Source organism: Haliotis rufescens, unplaced genomic scaffold (assembly GCF_023055435.1).
Source record: "Haliotis rufescens isolate VD_foot unplaced genomic scaffold, xgHalRufe1.0.p SCAF_7, whole genome shotgun sequence".
In the NCBI taxonomy this organism is placed as follows: domain Eukaryota; kingdom Metazoa; phylum Mollusca; class Gastropoda; order Lepetellida; family Haliotidae; genus Haliotis; species Haliotis rufescens.
In genome coordinates, this window is record NW_025964361.1 from 37,772,119 (window position 1) to 37,791,504 (window position 19,386).

Here is a 19,386-nt window from a genome sequence, read left to right on the forward strand (position 1 = left end):
CGTCAAATAATCCCTCAGAAATATTTTTTGATTTTACATTTGTCTTACATCTAAAAATATACCAAAGACACAGTCAAATGTGTTCAATCATACTGTATAATTCCGCATGTCCCGATGTGCTTTAAATTGCATCTTAAATATATATAATATATGCGAAAATGTAAGTGAACCATTACGCAACGAGTTGACAGTTGTTTTAGGTATGCCCGTTTGCGCTAAGACGGAACCCGGTCGCAAAAATGGTCATGAGCGGGGCACGAGTCGCTATTCGGCTTGTCCCGGAATAACACGAGTTGGTCACGAATGAGCAATACCATAGGAAACGCCAGGAATTGACGTCATATACACATCTCTTATAGCGAATCCAACATGTTCTCGGCGTGACGAGTGAACGCTTTCAGTGCAAACACTGATATGATCTAAAGGTACATCATTGTTTGGACCACAAACAGTTGACTGTTACGCCCCCAAAGTGCAAGCCCTAAAATTCCACACACATACTGAGGAAAAGCGTTCCTTTCTCGGATGTGGCACAGGTCAAGAGACATATCAATATTTGCATTATGACTGAGCTTATAATATACCCATAAGTCATCCGACATCATGAAAGCCACCTAAGAGGTTTGCCTGGTTGTGTCTGTTTTTATTAAAGCGTTGTATTGACTAAATTTAAACCATGGAGTACCGAGAATGTGCGTGGTGCCTGTATTAATTCTAGTCTTTATCTTGTGACGTTAAATAGGGGATTTAAATATAAGTTTACATTATGTCAAAGGAACGTAGTCCGCGTGGGTGGAAATGGGCTTGGCAAGTGTCGGGCGTAATGTGGAGCCCTGGAGTGCAAGATAACATTTGACCTTCCTCTGAACATTCAGTCCCTTGGCAAATGTCAGACTGAATGTACCACTACATGGTGCTGGTTGCCAGCAGATGAAAGTGCACTTACATGTCAACGTGTCATGCAAAGTGATAAAATCACAGGTCTCGACTTGTTCAAAAGCCAATTCAGCCTAACCATGGAACGCGTTACCCTATCAGAGTCGTGGAGTCGTCACAGCATAGACGTTGATTAGATTACACTATTTCTTTGCACCAGCTGATTATACCACCAGCTGTGGTTCATCATACTGACTCTTGATGCGAGACATGTCAGAATTCATTTCTATATTTAATTCACTCGCTCTTGCATCCTACACTTTGTTGAAAGGGTATGGTGTGGACACGCGCTCATTTAGAAAGCTCTTTGTATTAAAATTTAGTGTCTTCACTGTCAAAAATGACATTTCAGATTTACATTTACGTATGATAGTATGAGTGACCACATCCAGTATCAGTATATCAGTATCATATCAGTATCGGTAAGGACCTAGATAACGTGAGTGAGTGAGTGTGGTTTTACGCCGCTTTTAGCAATATTCCAGCAATATCACGGCGGGGGACACCAGAAATGGGCTTCACACATTGTACCCATGTCGGAAATCGAACCCGGGTCTTCGGCGTGACGAGCGAACGCTTTAACCACTAGGCTACCCAACCGCCCCTAAGATAACGTGATGGTGTAGCACTAGTAGGTTGGGTGTACAGTCCTCCCCGCTTATAATTCCACCCTGGTTATAATCCCAGAACGGATTTCCGCAAAGATAATACCATGGTTATAATGCCAATGCCAATATTCTTCACAACAACGTTCCAATTCCCTGGTAATAATGCCAATGCCAATATTCTTCACAACAACGTTCCAATTCCCTGGTTATAATGCCAATGCCAATTCTTCACAACAACGTTCCAATTCCCTGGTAATAATGCCAATGCCAATATTCTTCACAACAACGTTCCAATTCCCTGGTTATAATGCCAATGCCAATTCTTCACAACAACGTTCCAATTCCCTGGTAATAATGACAATGCCAATATTCTTCACAACAACGTTCCAATTCCCTGGTTATAATGCCAATGCCAATTCTTCACAACAACGTTCCAATTCCCTGGTAATAATGCCAATGCCAATATTCTTCACAACAAACGTTCCAATTCCCTGGTTATATTGTCATTATTTACATAAAATTGGCAATGCGGTTAATCTTTTTAAGATAATTCCAGCTTCTAAATCAGCAAACTAATTTAATTAATTTTCGAAGCTTCTCCTCACACAAGGAATCATTCATTTTCTTAAAATACCAAACAAATTAGTTTGATTTCAATGATAATATCCATTTCTGTAATATATAATTGTACTCAGATTCAACAGGCTAAACATAGTACTGTGAGGATCCAGGGCAGAAGATTGCCGGGCAAAAGAACGCATACTCCCATGTTTGATGATTGATAAAACTGAAACAAACAAGAAATGGTTATTCCATGGTGATGTACTGATAGGGTACCATAGTAGTGTTTTGGCCCTTAAGTTTGTAGTGTTGCGGTGGCTTCGGTGATTCGGTGATTCGACTATTATTAATATTTGATGTTTTTTACGTTTCAGAAATCGTGATGACGGCGATGAAGAAGAATGGCCGCGCCATGATGAGACTGGAGAGGAAGAAGAAAGAAGATATTAACTTCAACAACATTCACCACATAGCCGGGGGTCCCTACAAGGGCATACTCGTCAGTAAGACCGCTGATGGTAGGTTACATTTCAGGCATCATCAGATCGATATAGGTCTGATATTGATTTCAGAAATACTATGTTCAGTTAACAAATATACATGCCACAAAATGCACATAGCATTATCCCAACGTTCTATGATAACAGCTGACACCAATACCAGCATGTATGTATGTGTATATGTGTGAGTAAAATATATGTCATATTTGGGCAAATTGTTAATAACATCAGGTCTTTTAGAAATTGTTGTTTTTCATGTGTATAATGAAGCACAGATTGTACAGATGTAATTATGTACAGATTGAAATAAAAATGCAGAAAAGAGGGTTTGGGATGATCCTGGCACAGTCAGGCTAGTAGTAGTAGTAGTAGTAGTAGTAGTAGTAGTAGTAGTAGTAGTAGTAGTAGTAGTAGTAGTAGTAGTGAGTAATATCATTCGAAATATTGAGTACGATTTGACCATGAAACATACATATTGTAATAACAGAAATTAAAACCAATCAACTGCGACTGTCCTATCACCTTTATATATAAATAATAAATTCTCATTCTCATCTAAGTCCTGTTAAAACGTCACCTGGTTGGTCTTAGCAGACCACACAGCTTGACCATCCACAGCAGACCAAGCCATGTTTCTTTATGGTGTAGTTAAAAGGCTACAAACGCGGCATACCATAATACATACTCACTCATATGTCCTTTGTAATCGAACATGACATTAATCAGTACACGCTGTGAGTAACCTTTGCAAACACCTCAATATAAATTTTACAATTCCACAGAACTGGAATCCGTCCAGCCTAGCGAGGGTAGGGTCGAGTTTATGGCGTACCTGTTCGTCAAGAATGAGGGTCACAGAGAACCAGTACAGGTAAGCTTAAGCCTGTTCTCAGGTGTGTCAGACAATGTCCTATCAAGAATGAGGGTCTTAGATAACCGTTACAGGTAGGTTGACCCCTGCTATCAGATGCGTCACATTAGCACAACCTTGAATCAGCGTATTTCAGGACGCACCAGAAGAGAAAGAGATTATTGCGCATGTGTGGATATATGCCACGTGGTGCTACACCATGTATAGGGCAAATGTTTGCTTTATCATCTTCACGACACATCATTAATAAAACAGGAAATGGTTACTTAGTGTAACGCTCTGCATGCATATGTCGCTCCCATTTTTTGGATGTTTTCTTTCGTGTGATATACGGTTAAGAATGCCCCTAATACCTCCACGTTTTGAATCCGTATTGGATATGGATTACTCAATACATTCTTCACTTTACAATGGACAGAAATAAGCAGAAAAAAACATTTGTAATTTTAAGGTATCTGACACAAGGGGTATCTGACAAATTGAATGAGACCGTTCAGAAGTGCGGTTGTTATTGAGTATTCGGTGCACGGCAATGTCCTTAGGAACCGACCGCGTTAACGTTGCGTTTATCATCCCCCGTCACGGGGGACAGAGGTTTGGGCCTCGTCCTTCCGTTTAACTTCAATGGGGACACGGCTTTTCGGAAACCACTATGGATACAAGAATGACATTATGCATACATTATAAAGGGATCAATATGTTGATCGATTTCGAATAATATATTTACAATTGTAAGAATGCAAGGATATTGATGACTCTGTCTTCTTGTTGAAAAATCATGTGTGATTTTTTTTTATTTTGAACGATTTTCTATGTTATGCCACGAACTCTTGGCTGGAATATAAATTAAAACATTCTCACTCATCCACACTTCAGGATCTGTGGACGCTGCAGTTCTGGTTCCGGGGGTCGGCTGATGGGGTGCAGAAGAAGAAGCTATTCACAGACTACTTCCAGGAACTTGTGGCACCAGGGAGTCTCTCCAAAAGTTGGTGCCATTGGTTGTTCTATCACTATAGCTCCTACAGGAGATGTATTTATGTCAATAATCGGAACCCACGGGTGTGAAGGTCGTAAAATAATGTATGTAAGGTACTAAATGTGTTTTTTACCGTAGTTATTTAAAGTATATATAATATTCCTGTAGAATACGGTCCACGTTATACAAGGGCCAATGAAACATATGATATTTTATGGATAACATCTTCTTTGCTCGACAAGGCGATTATGCTTGTCGTAAGAGGCGACTAACGGGATCGGATGGTCAGGCTCGCTGACTTGGTTGATGCATCTCATCGATCCCAATTGCGTGGATCGATGCTCATGATATTGATCACTGGATTGTCTGGTCCAGACTCGATTATTTACAGACCGCCGTCATATAGCTGGAATATTGCTGAGTGCGGCGTTAAACAACAAACCCACTCACTCACTCTTTGCTCGACAACGGTATAAAGATCTATACCGAAACGTCGCATCATTATAGAATAAAGAAGTGGTCATTCTTAAAATATCTCGTCTTTCCTGTTACTTACCAACTTCTCAAATGCCAATCAAAAAGTTCATAGTATGCTTCTTTATATCATGACGCCTCAGTATAAATATACAGTATATGAAGGGCGCATTTATACCATGTTACAGATGTATCACAGAATTGGTTTGACTGCTTCAGATTACATTGGGTTCGTGAAGCGGGCCCTGGTGCTGTTGAAAAATTATCGACTGATCAAACGCGTGGAGCTCGAGGTCAAGCAGAATGAAGAGACAGAACCAGATGAAGACATTCCCCCAGTTCGTAAGTAGCAGACGATTTATTTTAGTTTTGACACGGCCGCGTTCGACCAATCTCATTTACCGTTTCGATGACTCCCAGGACACTGAATTTGATTGGCCGTGTCTGAAGTAGCCCCGTCTGTAGGGGCAAGTACATTCCAATCGCCTGGCAATTTGCAGTAATAAAGTAGGTGTAATCTCCCGGGTACTGTTGTCTGCGACCACACATACGACACATAAATAACAGTGTGCGCACTGCCAGTCGCTGTCTTTCTGTAGAAGTCTGGCCATGGGACAATACTCCTCCAAAAATGTAACCTTGTATTGGTGATACATTTCATTTTTTATTCTCATGTAAATATTTCAAAGAGCAAAGAAATTATTATGTAGATATATTTTATTTCAGTAAACCAAATATTATTAAATTCTGAAATTATTTCAGATTACCAATATTAGTACCTTACGAAAACTATCCAAATTTTACTAAAATATCATGGAAACATTTAATTCCTCCGTAAACGCTGTCTAGCTATATAAATTATATGTTATTGGCCATTATATTATGATTGCCATTACATCTTTTGATTATTGTGTATATATTCTGTAAGTCATCATATACCGTGTAATAAGGCCTGATTGCAATAAAGGTTCTGTTATGTTCTGGTTATAGTTTTTACAATCGCACATATCATTAGGTGTTGAACATAAAAGGCGGACATCAATAATAATTTCAAAAGTCACATGATGGCACCAAATTCTAATCTTAAACCGTGGTTGTATTTTTTTGTACACTTTCCAGAGTGTCGCTCATTGTGCAAGGGCGGATCCAGCATTTTTAAAAGGGAGGGGTCCAAAACATCAAAATCCTCTCTCAGGGAACCCACCCTAGCCCCACCCCACCCCCACTCCTCCACTGGATCCGCCTAGGTTATAAATGTGTGTATTTTGATATGACTGTTTTGCTTACAGAGAGTTTCACCTCTGTGTTCACGCCGAGCACATATGCCTACCAGTTTGTACCGGAAGTCCAGGTTAACAACAAGCACTTCCTCACATTCAAGATCAAGGCCGCGGGAGACGCGTACCTCGCGTTGTCGGCTGTCTATGGCGACGTCGACAGAAAGACGCACGAAATCGTGTTGGGGGCGGAGGACAACACTAAATCCTTCATCCGTGACGGGTCCATGGGCGCCATCAGAGCACAGGCAACCACAATCAACCTTCTCAGTGAAGACGACTTCCGGTTCTTTTGGGTCAGTTGGAAGAACCACGTGATCGAGGTCGGCAGGGGAGCTTACTATGGGAAAAATACGTTCTTGAAATACAAACTTCCGCAGACCAAACAGTTCAACATAAACTGTATGGCACTGTCAACCGGGCGAGCTTCGAAGGGACAGTGGGAGTTCGCAGAAATATTAGGTACGGAAATTATTTTCTTCTCTAATCCTGTTATTTACTTAATGCACATGTGTGGTATATTACACATTAAAGACAAAAGTCCCCTGTGGTGACTCCGAACTAAACCAAACACCTTAATCCCATACTTCAATTACTTGTCATAAACGTCGACCAATGAGGACTTTGTGGTCACCTGGCTGATATAGTGTCATCGTGCCCGGACGCCGCAAAAATCTTTCCTCATGCTATTAACCTCTGAATAACCTGGCCGACACTCGGCATCTTACACTAGTTATACACTGGTTATTTACAGGCAGTCGCGATTTAGGACTGGTGCTGGCTGTGACATAAAACAACATTCACTCGCTCATTGTAAGAGTATAGAAATTATATTTACTCAGTGAAACTGAATTAGGATGATTATTATGCAGAGGGTTTTATGAGAGATAAAGACTATTTATGCCTTAGTCGGATTTTATAGAGTAGAAGTACTAGTATATAGATGCATGGTTGACTATGAAGTATCATTAGTGCTTTATTTATAGACAAAATGAGTTACCCGGATAAACGGTCACTGCCTATATATGCAAAGATACCATAACTTGAGGACGTAAATTTTACGTACAGATTTTTCAATTACCTGGTCATACTTATCTTCAATCTTGTCTTACATACATGTCTTATATATTCTACATGTTTTACAAACTATATATTCTTGGACTGTACAATGTGTTGTAATTATAATCAAAATATTATTTATTTTATCTATATTATCTATGTCGAGGTTTACTTTATTTTCAAAATAGTTTATACTGTATTGAATATTATACAGGTAAGATATATGGGTAATTCTATGGGCATGGCTTATTTAGTTTATGTTCTATTTCTCTTCAACCTGTATTGTTCAATCACAGACGAGTTGCCGGTATGGAGAACCTACACAGGTAGATAACACTCATATCTCCCTCGAGGTGTACCCGCTTCATGTCTTTCTCTGTGCCTCACAGGTGATCAAGGTCGACACTGAAAATCATTACACAAACCACATTAATGTACATGCTAAGATTCACATATTACTCATGTGATTCAGGATAAACGAGTTTATACGTAGTGTGAATATCATAGTTGACGTAATATTTTATGACGTCACAGATTAATGACGTCACACAGCTCGAAAAATACTTCGAAATTCTACGATATTCACATGAGTATGTCTATGTTATTCAGTACAACCGTCAGTAGCGTTGTATTTTCAGTGTCGAACTTCTCTGTTTTGTGTGTTTTTGTGGATAAACGTGTTTATTTTCCAGACTTGCCTCTGATATCCATTCCTAGATATGCTAAACGATTTTAATTGCTGGACTTAGACGATCTTTGTTTTTACTTGCTGATAATATATTAATATTCATTAAATGTTTAACAAAGGCTTATTTATTCCGATTTACATTGATACTAATTAAATTTATATACAATTAACTTCCTTTTTATAAGTATTTGTTTTCTTTTTCGTGACATCCTTTTGCTATTTTGTCATTACTTAAAACTTTGTGTGCGTGCCTTTGTTGAACTTCTCAACAGTAAAACCCAGATAGTGAGTCTCTGGGGAACGAGATTCCACATACACTAATAAATTCCATTCTATCTACTTTACTGAACATGTTATGAACATAATGTCTATTCAATCTGATTAGAAGTGTTGTTTATATTAACTTCAGTGTTATGCACAGAACATGGTGTTATAGTTTTCGCTGACATTTTTCGTTGTCTTGTCTTGTGTCGTTCTAGCTTTTCCTACTTTTCTAAATCAAACCTCTGTGTGGATCGTGTTATAGTAGTAGGTCGTGGCATGTGTTGTTCGTACATAGCTTGTGCCATTCAAACATTAGAAGTGTTTGCGTCGTTGGTAACTTGTGCTATCATTATTTATCATTTAACTAAAGCTTTTATCCATGACATAAGCTTACGACATAGAGACATGTATGTCATACCCCAATGACATAAGTATGCAAATTAGATATGCAAAAAAGATAACCGGAAGTGGGACTTTTTTCGCCGGTGCACGTGAGTAGATGTTTACAAACAACATGGATACCTTTGATGTTGGAGACATTATTTCAATTATTCTGCAAAAGTCTGTTCAATTTTTTTGTTTAAAATAATTCGAGGAACTTTTTTTCTCAGCGAAGGAATATGCCATAAAGGAGTTAAGAGGTTGCTTATTTTGGTTTACACGGCTATGGAAAACATGTATCACTACGCACGATCTATACGTAAGATTTCGACAAGTTGCTGATGTTAATGTTTAATGCAATTATTCCTTAATTGGGAAGCAAAAATGTGAAAATGATAAATAGAATTCATCACTCGTGTTTTTTAATATGGGAAAAATCAACCTCGTCCCGTTAATCGGTATTTTCCTCGCCAAAGGCTCGGCAAATACCGATTAACTGAGACTCGGTTGATATTTCCCATATTAAAAAACACGAGTGATGAATCCTCTATATTCACAGTGGTGTTCGTGTGTGATATTTATATGTGGTATTACATTTTATTATGGTAAGGCAAACACTCTTGAATTACATTGTTACATGTTTATCGTCGTCGAGTGCCTTGATTATATGTTCAAATATGTAACATCATATGACAAGTAATGATTAAGTTGTCAAGATTGTTTCACTGTCGATTTATCAAATATTTATGTCCTCGAAACTGCTGAGTTCATATGGATTAATTGCAGGTTTACATCAATACACCCACACGTGTTCACCGCAACACTGGAGATGATTGGACTGCTGGTATTTAGCAAGGGACATAAACAGTTCTACTATATTTTCACAGGAAACTACGACAAGGAACGCGCCGACAAGAGGGCAAAGATCCGGATGTGCCTGCTGTGGTTGGCAAAGAAACAGCGCATGCTCAGTTGTCTGGAAGATGCCTACCCAAACCCAGTCCCTGTGGCCGAGCTACTACAGTACGTTGCCTGGGAAATAAATGCGACAAACCCTTTCCATATTCATAGGAAATATCTGCCACTAACAAAGTCGATTGTACGATTCCTACTTAATCATGATCGTGTATTCATCAATCACTATCAAATAGTGATGACACCAGGTGTTCGCGAAAAGGTGAGCGTAGCCTGCATCACCGGTGGCACCATCACAAACACATGCAAAGGCAAGTCAGGTGTTCACCTAAAGGAACACGAAACATATGGTACGAGTCAAATAGGAAATTTCATCGGACATCGTTTTTGTCACTGTAGCGTCAAATATCGTTCACATGTCTTCCATAAAACTTGTTGAAAGCTTTGCTGAGACCTTGAATGGTCTGTCTGACTTTTATTCCGAAAGGAATATACTACTCAATTGTTATTCGATGGTGATATATTTTATCAATACGAGTATCATATGCTTAATCACAGGCATCACATATCAAGTATTTCTTTTACAACAGGCAACGGTTTTCAGCCTTTTTTCCAATGTGTCTTTTGCCCGGCAATCTATTATGGGAATTACTTTTGTATATCATGGAAAGATAAATGGGGGAATGGTATATATTCGTGGGATGAGACAGTATGGCAGCCCCGTCCTCTCACTATACAAACATGTCCATGTTGAGGTTGTTGTTCTCAGGCAGTGTAAGATCAAGTCCACGTCTTCATGTTGAGGTTGTTGTTCTCGGGCAGTGTAAGATCAAGTCCACGTCTTCATGTTGAGGTTGTTGTTCTCAGGCAGTGTAAGATCAAGTCCACGTCTTCATGTTTAGGTTGTTGTTCTCAGGCAGTGTAAGATCAAGTCCACGTCTTCATGTTGAGGTTGTTGTTCTCAGGCAGTGTAAGATCAAGTCCACGTCTTCATGTTGAGGTTGTTGTTCTCGGGCAGTGTAAGATCAAGTCCACGTCTTCATGTTGAGGTTGTTGTTCTCAGGCAGTATAAGATCAAGTCCACGTCTTCATGTTGATGTTGTTGTTCTCAGGGAAGTGTAAGATCAAGTCCACGTCTTCATGTTGAGGTTGTTGTTCTCGGGCAGTGTAAGATCAAGTCCACGTCTTCATGTTGAGGTTGTTGTTCTCAGGCAGTGTAAGATCAAGTCCACGTCTTCGTGTTGAGGTTGTTGTTCTCAGGCAGTGTAAGATCAAGTCCACGTCTTCATGTTGAGGTTGTTGTTCTCGGGAAGTGTAAGATCAAGTCCACGTCTTCATGTTGAGGTTGTTGTTCTCAGGAAGTGTAAGATCAAGTCCACGTCTTCATGTTGAGGTTGTTGTTCTCAGGCAGTGTAAGATCAAGTCCACGTCTTCATGTTGAGGTTGTTGTTCTCGGGAAGTGTAAAATCAAGTCCACGTCTTCATGTTTAGGTTGTTGTTCTCAGGCAGTGTAAGATCAAGTCCATGTCTTCATGTTGAGGTTGTTGTTCTCAGGCAGTGTAAGATAAAGTCCACGTCTTCATGTTGAGGTTATTGTTCTCAGGCAGTGTAAGATAAAGTCCATGTCTTTATGTTGAGGTTGTTGTTCTCAGGCAGTGTAAGATCAAGTCCACGTCTTCATGTTGAGGTTGTTGTTCTCAGGCAGTGTAAGATCAAGTCCACGTCTTCATGTTGAGGTTGTTGTTCACAGGCAGTGTAAGATCAAGTCCACGTCTTCATGTTGAGGTTGTTGTTCTCGGGCAGTGTAAGATCAAGTCCACGTCTTCATGTTGAGGTTGTTGTTCTCAGGCAGTGTAAGATCAAGTCCACGTCTTCATGTTGAGGTTGTTGTTCTCGGGAAGTGTAAGATCAAGTCCACGTCTTCATGTTGAGGTTGTTGTTCTCGGGAAGTGTAAGATCAAGTCCACGTCTTCATGTTGAGGTTGTTGTTCTCAGGAAGTGTAAAATCAAGTCCACGGACTGCATCGCCGCCGTTGTGATGTTGAATGAGATGCAGAGGAAGGGGTTGATACAGGAGGTGGAGAAGGACATCTGGATGCGGGTACAGTCCGGGGAACAGAACGCCAAACATGGTACGTACTACAACAATGCTAACCCAATGCTAACCCAATGGGGTAACCCAGCAGTCACTGCACTTGCCTCCCCCCTATTCCCAACAAGGTCATAGGGGTACACAATTACACAAAAATGTCCATTTGTATTAACATAATCAATGTACACAGCTAAAACAGAATCATACAGTTACACATCTTATCTTCCTGTTAATCACGACGTTCTGTGAAAGACAGACACTGTCGAATGTTAAACACTGATATCACTCGCGAAGGTTAAGAACACGCGTTTGGGAGAGGTATATATACTTCTCCACTTTTGATAGGGATAGTTCTTCGTCTTTCCATGATACACAGCACTGATTCTCATAATATGACAAGTGTATATTTAAATAAAATGACATATCCGATTAACCCCGTCAAAAGTTGAGTAGTATAGATCTCATAAGAAGGTAACATGAACCTTGTTAAACTGTTCATAAATATCTCTCAAAAGAAGTAAACTGTTTTTTCGTATGACTTTAGTTAAAAGTCATGAAAAAAATCGGGTGTTCTTTATCTTCTTTTGAGTAGTATACATAGAACGTGGATCTTAAGTCACGTTAACCCCAGTACTGCATCAGTTTTAAGTATAGCCTGCCTTCGTCGGGTATATCAGTTATTTAGGGCGCCTTTCCACAGATCGATCTTACCGCCAACTACTGCAATTCCCATACCTTGGTATAAACTACCACTAAAACTGGTCTCTGAAGCAATTCCAAAGCATCGAAACAGTTTGATGGGGAAGTTTGAAGATTAGCACTTTGTTGAGTGAGTGAGTGAGTATGGTTTTGTGAACAGAGTGAGTAAGTGAGTGAGTGAGTAGGGTTTTGCTCCCTTTAATAATATTCCAACAATAATACATTGTATTTTACCAATGTGGGGGATCGATCCTGAGTTATATGAATAGTGTCACTGTGGCTTAACAACAGACATTGACATTAACTGTGTTTCCCTACAGAAAGTTGATATATCGTGCGATAATATAAATATCCCTTTCAAGTCGAGAAGTATCTTATACATGTATATGAACAACAGATGATCACGTGAATTCTGTTTCCGGCCAGAAATCAAGTTGGTGAAGGAGATGCCGACACTGACGGGGAAGGAGCAGCCGACAATCGGCGTCATCACGGGTCTGTTCTGTGAGAAGCTAGCCGTGGACGCCATGATGGAGGAAAAAACCACATACGTCAAGTTCAAGACTGAAGGTGGGTACAACAACATGGCCGCGATTACATCCACTCCGACAGCGTCAGTCTAGAGTATTTATAATTATTAGTGTACTAACCTGTATTATGGGAACTTCCATTTGAGGTCATTACTGAAGGTTACCGGTTATGATCCAGGGTAGAATAGGTCTTCAGCAGCCCATGCTTGTCGTAAGAGGCGACTATGCTAGTCGTAAGAGGCGACTATGCTAGTCGTAAGATGCGACTAACGGGATCGGGTGGTCAGGCTCGCTGACTTGGTTGATGCATGTCATTGACGTTCATAGTGTCAAGCACTGGATTATCTGAACCAGACTCGATTATTTACAGTCCGCCGTCATACAGACGGAATATTCTGAGTGCGGCGTTAAACAACAAACAAACTTACTAACAAACATTACTGAAGGTAAAATTACATACTTATACTTAAGATTATTAGACATCTGGTTCATACATAATTAAAAAGGACTGCCAATGTCATTACAGAGGCACCGGTGATACAAATCGCGAAATACACACTCGGATAAATATGAACTGCATTACTTCTAACCACCTAGATAGAATTCCATATTAGATATTAACTGCTTAATTGTGCTCTTCTAACCAAAATAATGCAACAATAAAATTGTCGTATCTACCTACAAGCACTAATTACAATGTTTGACAAATGCACATGTACCTATATCTGTATGTATATGCATCTAGGGTCTGGGACCACCATTGGTGAGTTAGTCGTGTTTTAAAAAACTTGGTTTATTTTTGTAAATTGATTCAATTTCGCCAGTAATCGTTTTTCGTTCACGCTGATTTTTTTGATTTTTTTTATTTTTTAGGCAGACATCATTTACCAACTGGAAAGTTTTGGTTGCGAATGTCGCTGTAGTTTTCTTGTAGTTTTACCTTAGAATCGTCGTGTTTTGAGTTCTTATTTTATGTACGCCCGTTCATAGATCGGTCAATCATTGTTCCTGTTCCTGAAATTCTAATAATGTTTTGCATGTTTTTATCTAAATATTGTCTTTTCTTATCTGAATCAACTTTCCTTCTAGTCCACGTTTCTGCCGTGTTTATACGCCAGGGGCATCTGTTCTGCACCTGTTCCAATTTCAATATTGAGATTATATGCAGCCTGTCAGTGAATGTGGACGCAGCGAAGCGTCCCGGACGTCGGCGAGAATGGGGGCATGTTGTGCACTGACCTGCTAAACACACATTTCGATTATCTCGAAATTCACTTCTCCCTGCTGACAAGCTTCTCCTAACAAGAACAAATCTGGGTTTTGTAAAGTAATGCGATCGTTGAGAGCATATTTTTTAAAACGCACGTATACCTTTGATAGCGTTCACGGGGGACATGTCTCCTGACTAAATACAGAGAAGATGCTGAGTACTGAATTATACGTCATTTCAAATGTTGGAAGCTTCTGAGGTGGAAGATTGTCAGATCAGAAAAAGGTCGTTGACACATAAAGGGTTTTATTATAGAACGTGCATGTGACAAAAGCACAAGCCCACAACAACAGAAGACTTATACACAATATCTGTGTATAGTCTCTGAGGACACACAGAAAAGCTTATCTGCATGTTTATAAAATAACCTACGTTTTCCACATAAAGCATACCAAGAATGCATTAAAGCCATCTACCGTATTTCCTCTATTAGACGCCCGGACGTCACTTAATTTCGCGCAAGCCTGTGACCAGGCGTCTGTTATGAGGCCCGGCGTCTGTTCTTTTAAATGCTAGCACAGTGGCAACTCACTACCTAAACGAATCCAAAATTCCGAAGTCATACAAAGGGTACATTTGCAGGAAACGGGCATTATAAATTATCCGGCGTCTAGGCTCGACTTCTATTTTTGGAGAATGTGTATGACCCGGCGTCAATTACAGGTGGCGTGTATTTGATAGTTGGCGTCTAATAGAGGAAATATGGTAGTTATAGACCTGAAATGTAACAGATTAACGTCTCTGTGCTTTATTCGTGTTCTCCAATGTCACCACAGAAAGGAAAGGTTCATTTAACGTCAACAATGAGGCTTTTTGTACATCTTGATTTGAAAATTCTGTCAAGGGGTGACATGCAGGCTTATATACGCTCACTACCTATCATGCACTTGTTAACTCCCCATGCCATACATGCTTGACTACCCGTGAAGATCCGAGTTTGTAAAGGTCTTCAGCAAGCCTTGATAGCCGCAAAGGCGACTGTGCTTGTTGTAAGAGGCGACTAGCGGGATCGGGTGGTCAGGCTCGCTGACTTGGTTGAGGCATGTCATCGTATACCAATTGTGTGGATCGATACTCATGATGTCAATCAGTGGATTGTCTGGTCCAGACTCGCCGTCATATAGCTGGAATATTGTTGAGTGCTCGTTAAACAACCAAAAACAGAACAAAAAATAAAATACATGCTTGAATGTACATATGTGTAGTGGACAATCATAGCACCTGCAGGTCAATGTGGGAAACCAAGTGGTTATGAAGCTTTCGCTCACCACGCTAAAGGCCCTGGTTGCATTCCTATTCCAGGGTATATAAGAACCCTATATCTGGTACACCCGCCGTGATGCGTCTTCAATATCCCAATAATGCGGCGCGAAACATGATTCACTCACCTGCCCATCTTGATGCGTTTTGACCGCGTTTGTTGTTTAACGCCGCACTCAGCAATATTCCAGCTATATGACGGCGTCTGGACCAGACAATCCAGTGATTGATGCCATGAGCATCGATCCACGCAATTGGGATCGATGACATGCTTCAGTCAAGTCAGCGAAGCTATACGCATATCTGTATATTGACCGGATTTAATATATCGGAGCTGGACAGTGAAATGACGGTGACAGACACGTCCAGACAGTCCAAATTAGGCATGCAAATGTTAATAATTATGAAACGTCAATGCAAGAGAAAACCAGTCTTGATTATCCACGGAAACATTAAATTTGGCGCAAAGAGCAAACGGATTTATGAGCAGTTAACACAGGTTGTATATTAATGATGGTTCTAACTTGCATTACAACCACCGTTCTGATCCGCTGTCGTGTGTGTTGCAGGTGAGTCCCAGGTGTACACGTGTGGGCGTATCGGCAAGAACACTGTCGTGTCCACCAAGCTGTCTAGGTTACAGGGTGGACAAGGTGCTATGATCGCCGCAGAGAACACCGTCACGAGGCTGCTGGGTAAGTGTGACTTCTGTACAGTGATAAAGCCCAAACTATTTAAGGCAAATTTAAGGTTGCCTCCCTTGAATTCGTGACGTCATATACAGCGATCAGTTACAATGAATGGAACACGTGCGGTTTACTCTTTGTGCAAAACATATTTGCGAATAGTACTCTCAAAAGATGAAAATTTGAAACGATTATCATTCTTTTGGGATGACGCTATTCATCTTTTGTACCACACGAGTTGTATTATCGTTATGGACATGTCATATATAAGACCTAAGAGTCGGAGCTATAGATATTATACATGAAATTTGTCTAGTCTTTTAAGTAAATACTAGTCCACACTATTTTGGGGGGCAGAGCGGGTTCGAGTCCAATATTCGCCCTGATTATGATCGTTGGTATTTGAAGCGCAGGGGTAGTCTAGTGGTTACAGCGTTCGGTAGTCACGCCAGGGTTCCATTCCCGACATGGGTAAAGTGTGTGAAGCCCACTTCTGGTGTCCCCGCCGTGATATTGATGGAATATTGCTAAAAGCGGCGTAAAACCATACTCACTCAATCTTTGATATGTCAGCACCACACCAATGCTCCTGTGTTTCACCAAAAGGGTAAATGTCCATGACTTGCATCATTTGGTGCCTTTGTCACACATCATTTTAACTGAAATACTGCTCATAGCATCGGTGACCCGTGAAGATCCGGGGTAGAATAGGTCTTCAGCAACCCATGCTTGCCGTAAAAGGCGACTATGCTTGTCGTAAAAGGCGACTAACGGGATCGGGTGGTCAGGCTCGCTGACTTGGTTGAATCACGTCGTCAATCCCAATTGCATGGATTGATGTTCATGATATTAATCACTGGATTGTCTGGTGCAGACTCGATTATTTACAGACCGCCGTCATATACCTGGAATATTGCTAAGTGCGGCGTTAAACAACAAACCAGCTTACCAACCAACCAACATGATTATCGAATGTGTTTCAGGAACATTCAGCAGAATTGACCACGTGTTCATTGTGGGCTGTGGCGGTGCCGTTCCCCACTATACCGACTACACCAAACACGTCCGTCTCGGCGATGTCGTCGTGTCGATGCCAGTCGACAGCAGTGGAGCTATGTACGTATACTGTCAGAAGGTGGAGAGACTGCAGGGGTCACGTGGGTACAGCTATATGACACGTGCATGGGACGCGCGGGACCAAACTCTTCAAACAGCTGTCAAAGACTTACGTAGAACTTCTGAAATAAGATCCCACGAGCCCAAACCGTGGGAGCTGTACGTGGAAGAGGGGAAAGATAAACTCAAAGGAGAGGAATCCAAATTCCATAGGCCAAACATAACGACCGATAAGCTGTACGCAACCAACCGGGACGGCACTGTTCTTCGGTACGACCATCCACGCCCACGGAGCATGTACGGAAGTGGGTATCGGGAAGGGCAGATGAACGTCCGGTATGGCGTCATCGGGTCAGGCAGGATTGTGGCAAGGGCTGAAGACCTGAGGCAGGATTTCTCCCAGATGAACAATGTTAAGGCATTTGATGCAGAGTATGACTCCGTGTTGGAGTCCCTAGAAGGTAATCGTTGTGACAGCTTTCTCATCATCAGAGGTATGTGCGACTACGTCGACGGTCAAAAGAAGGAATGGCAGCCATACGCGTCATTGACGGCGGCGGCATACATGAAAGCGGTGATTATGAACTTGTAAACACGCTAGTAGTTAACTAGTAAACTGTACATGCGAAGTCGTTCCATTTCCAAATCATTCCACTCTGTCCAAAATGGGTCATAATGAAAATAATTATACAGTTGCAGGTTGACGTATTGTTAATATTTTACAGTTGCCAGAAAGATACACTTGGGTTCCATGTCACGATGTATTTTCGCATATTTGATTTAAACAGTATTTTATTTCCATTAATGTTCAAATTTTACATTAAATAGCATTACAAAATGGAAAAAGGATTAGCAAACAGGCCAAAAAGGCCTATATTAATGCTTCTCCTAATATTGTACATTATACATGTAGATTGTAATGAAGTCTATAGAGCAGACTTTTCGCATATTTACATATTCGTATAGTTTATTTTACAGAGTTGATGCTAAAATGATGTTATTGACATGAGTACAATCAAATTACATCAGCATATTTTCGTACATTTTATGGTAAATGTCTTTCGACAATGTTCTTTCTTTTCCGCATATGGTGTCAGGATGTCTTCTATACATGTTGTGAGGATTAAGCTTATAACATCCTTACAAAGATGTTAGAAAGTTCATGGTTTCATATAAGAATGCTACAAAGGTTAGGGCTATTCAATCGTTTTACTGTGTGTGAAAATATGTTTTCATTATTTATATGTAATGCCTTTAGAGGTTATCGACGACGGATTATAAGGACCTCCTGGTCGTCATGTCTATTGTGTTTATGTTAGCTTTAAATAGGTAGGCTATATATAACGTTTCATCATCATACTTTTGTTAGTTTTGCTAGAATTTCTTCTTGCTACTTATGAAAAAATACATTATATTTACAAATTTCTTCCCCGTGCATATCTTTCAGCTTGTGCAATAATGACCATTATAAATCAATCTGTTATACGTATTATTAAAATGTATATTGTATATATTTTCCAATACGAAATGATGTAAATATATATATTCTATTCTGGTAATATTGTCATGGTGAATCTCTTTCCATGTATTAAATGCTCTGTTTTGATAGGAGTACATAAGGTAGTAACATATTCTCCTCCTCGTGATTTTAAAACTTTTCTAAATCGACCTAAACTAAGACAATGCTTGACTACCACTTGCTTACACCACAGTCTTCATTGTGAAGTTGGCATTGTCTAACATCGACTTTATACTTTAAGTGATTATTATCTTCCTTTGATTGTGCATGCATGTTACTTATTATACTTACTACATGTGCATTCCCCCCACAATGTAAGGTCAAGGGTCGCTATCTGGGCTCAAATGGCCTTTCACTTGAATTTCTTGGTGCTTTTAACAAACTCGACGAGTCAGTTGAGTTGTTCTATAATAAAATATATTCACACTTTAAGATGATGTGTCAGTTATCTGTGATGCCAGCAGAGAGATCAGTTATGGAGCTGTTTCATGCACCTGCCGGGAGTTGATGAGCAACAGTCCAATCAAAGAAAACCGGGTCATTTGTGAGCCAATCCAAAGCTGAGCACAGGACAATATTCGCAATAAGCATCTCACACGGCAGAGTTGGTTTGGAATGTTTTTCCTTTTCATGATGGGAAGTCAACAATGATTTTATGTTGAACGGATACTGGCCCATGCCAGAGCCTGCAAGCTGGAAAT

At 40.3% G+C, this 19,386-nt stretch overlaps 1 protein-coding gene across 4 annotated transcripts in view; it reads left to right on the top strand.

The window, feature by feature from the left end:
* LOC124144153 overlaps window positions 1-19,117 on the top strand; it is a 43,843-nt gene extending 24,726 nt beyond the window's left edge. The window contains exons 2-13 of one of the 4 annotated variants that reach the window (XM_046513405.2): window positions 2,480-2,623; window positions 3,388-3,476; window positions 4,353-4,464; window positions 5,149-5,271; window positions 6,219-6,668; window positions 7,562-7,591; window positions 9,486-9,621; window positions 11,509-11,645; window positions 12,731-12,874; window positions 13,580-13,597; window positions 15,934-16,059; window positions 17,034-19,117. In XM_046513405.2, coding sequence (XP_046369361.1) covers window positions 2,480-2,623; window positions 3,388-3,476; window positions 4,353-4,464; window positions 5,149-5,271; window positions 6,219-6,668; window positions 7,562-7,591; window positions 9,486-9,621; window positions 11,509-11,645; window positions 12,731-12,874; window positions 13,580-13,597; window positions 15,934-16,059; window positions 17,034-17,758 — 2,234 coding nt within the window. In that variant the 3' untranslated portion in view covers window positions 17,759-19,117. Of the gene's footprint in view, window positions 1-2,479; window positions 2,624-3,387; window positions 3,477-4,352; window positions 4,465-5,148; window positions 5,272-6,218; window positions 6,669-7,561; window positions 7,592-9,485; window positions 9,622-11,508; window positions 11,646-12,730; window positions 12,875-13,579; window positions 13,598-13,707; window positions 13,729-15,933; window positions 16,060-17,033 lie in introns of all 4 variants that reach the window. The other 3 variants (XM_046513404.2, XM_046513407.2, XM_046513406.2) reach the window with 3 other exon arrangements.
* Window positions 19,118-19,386: the final 269 nt, after the last annotated feature.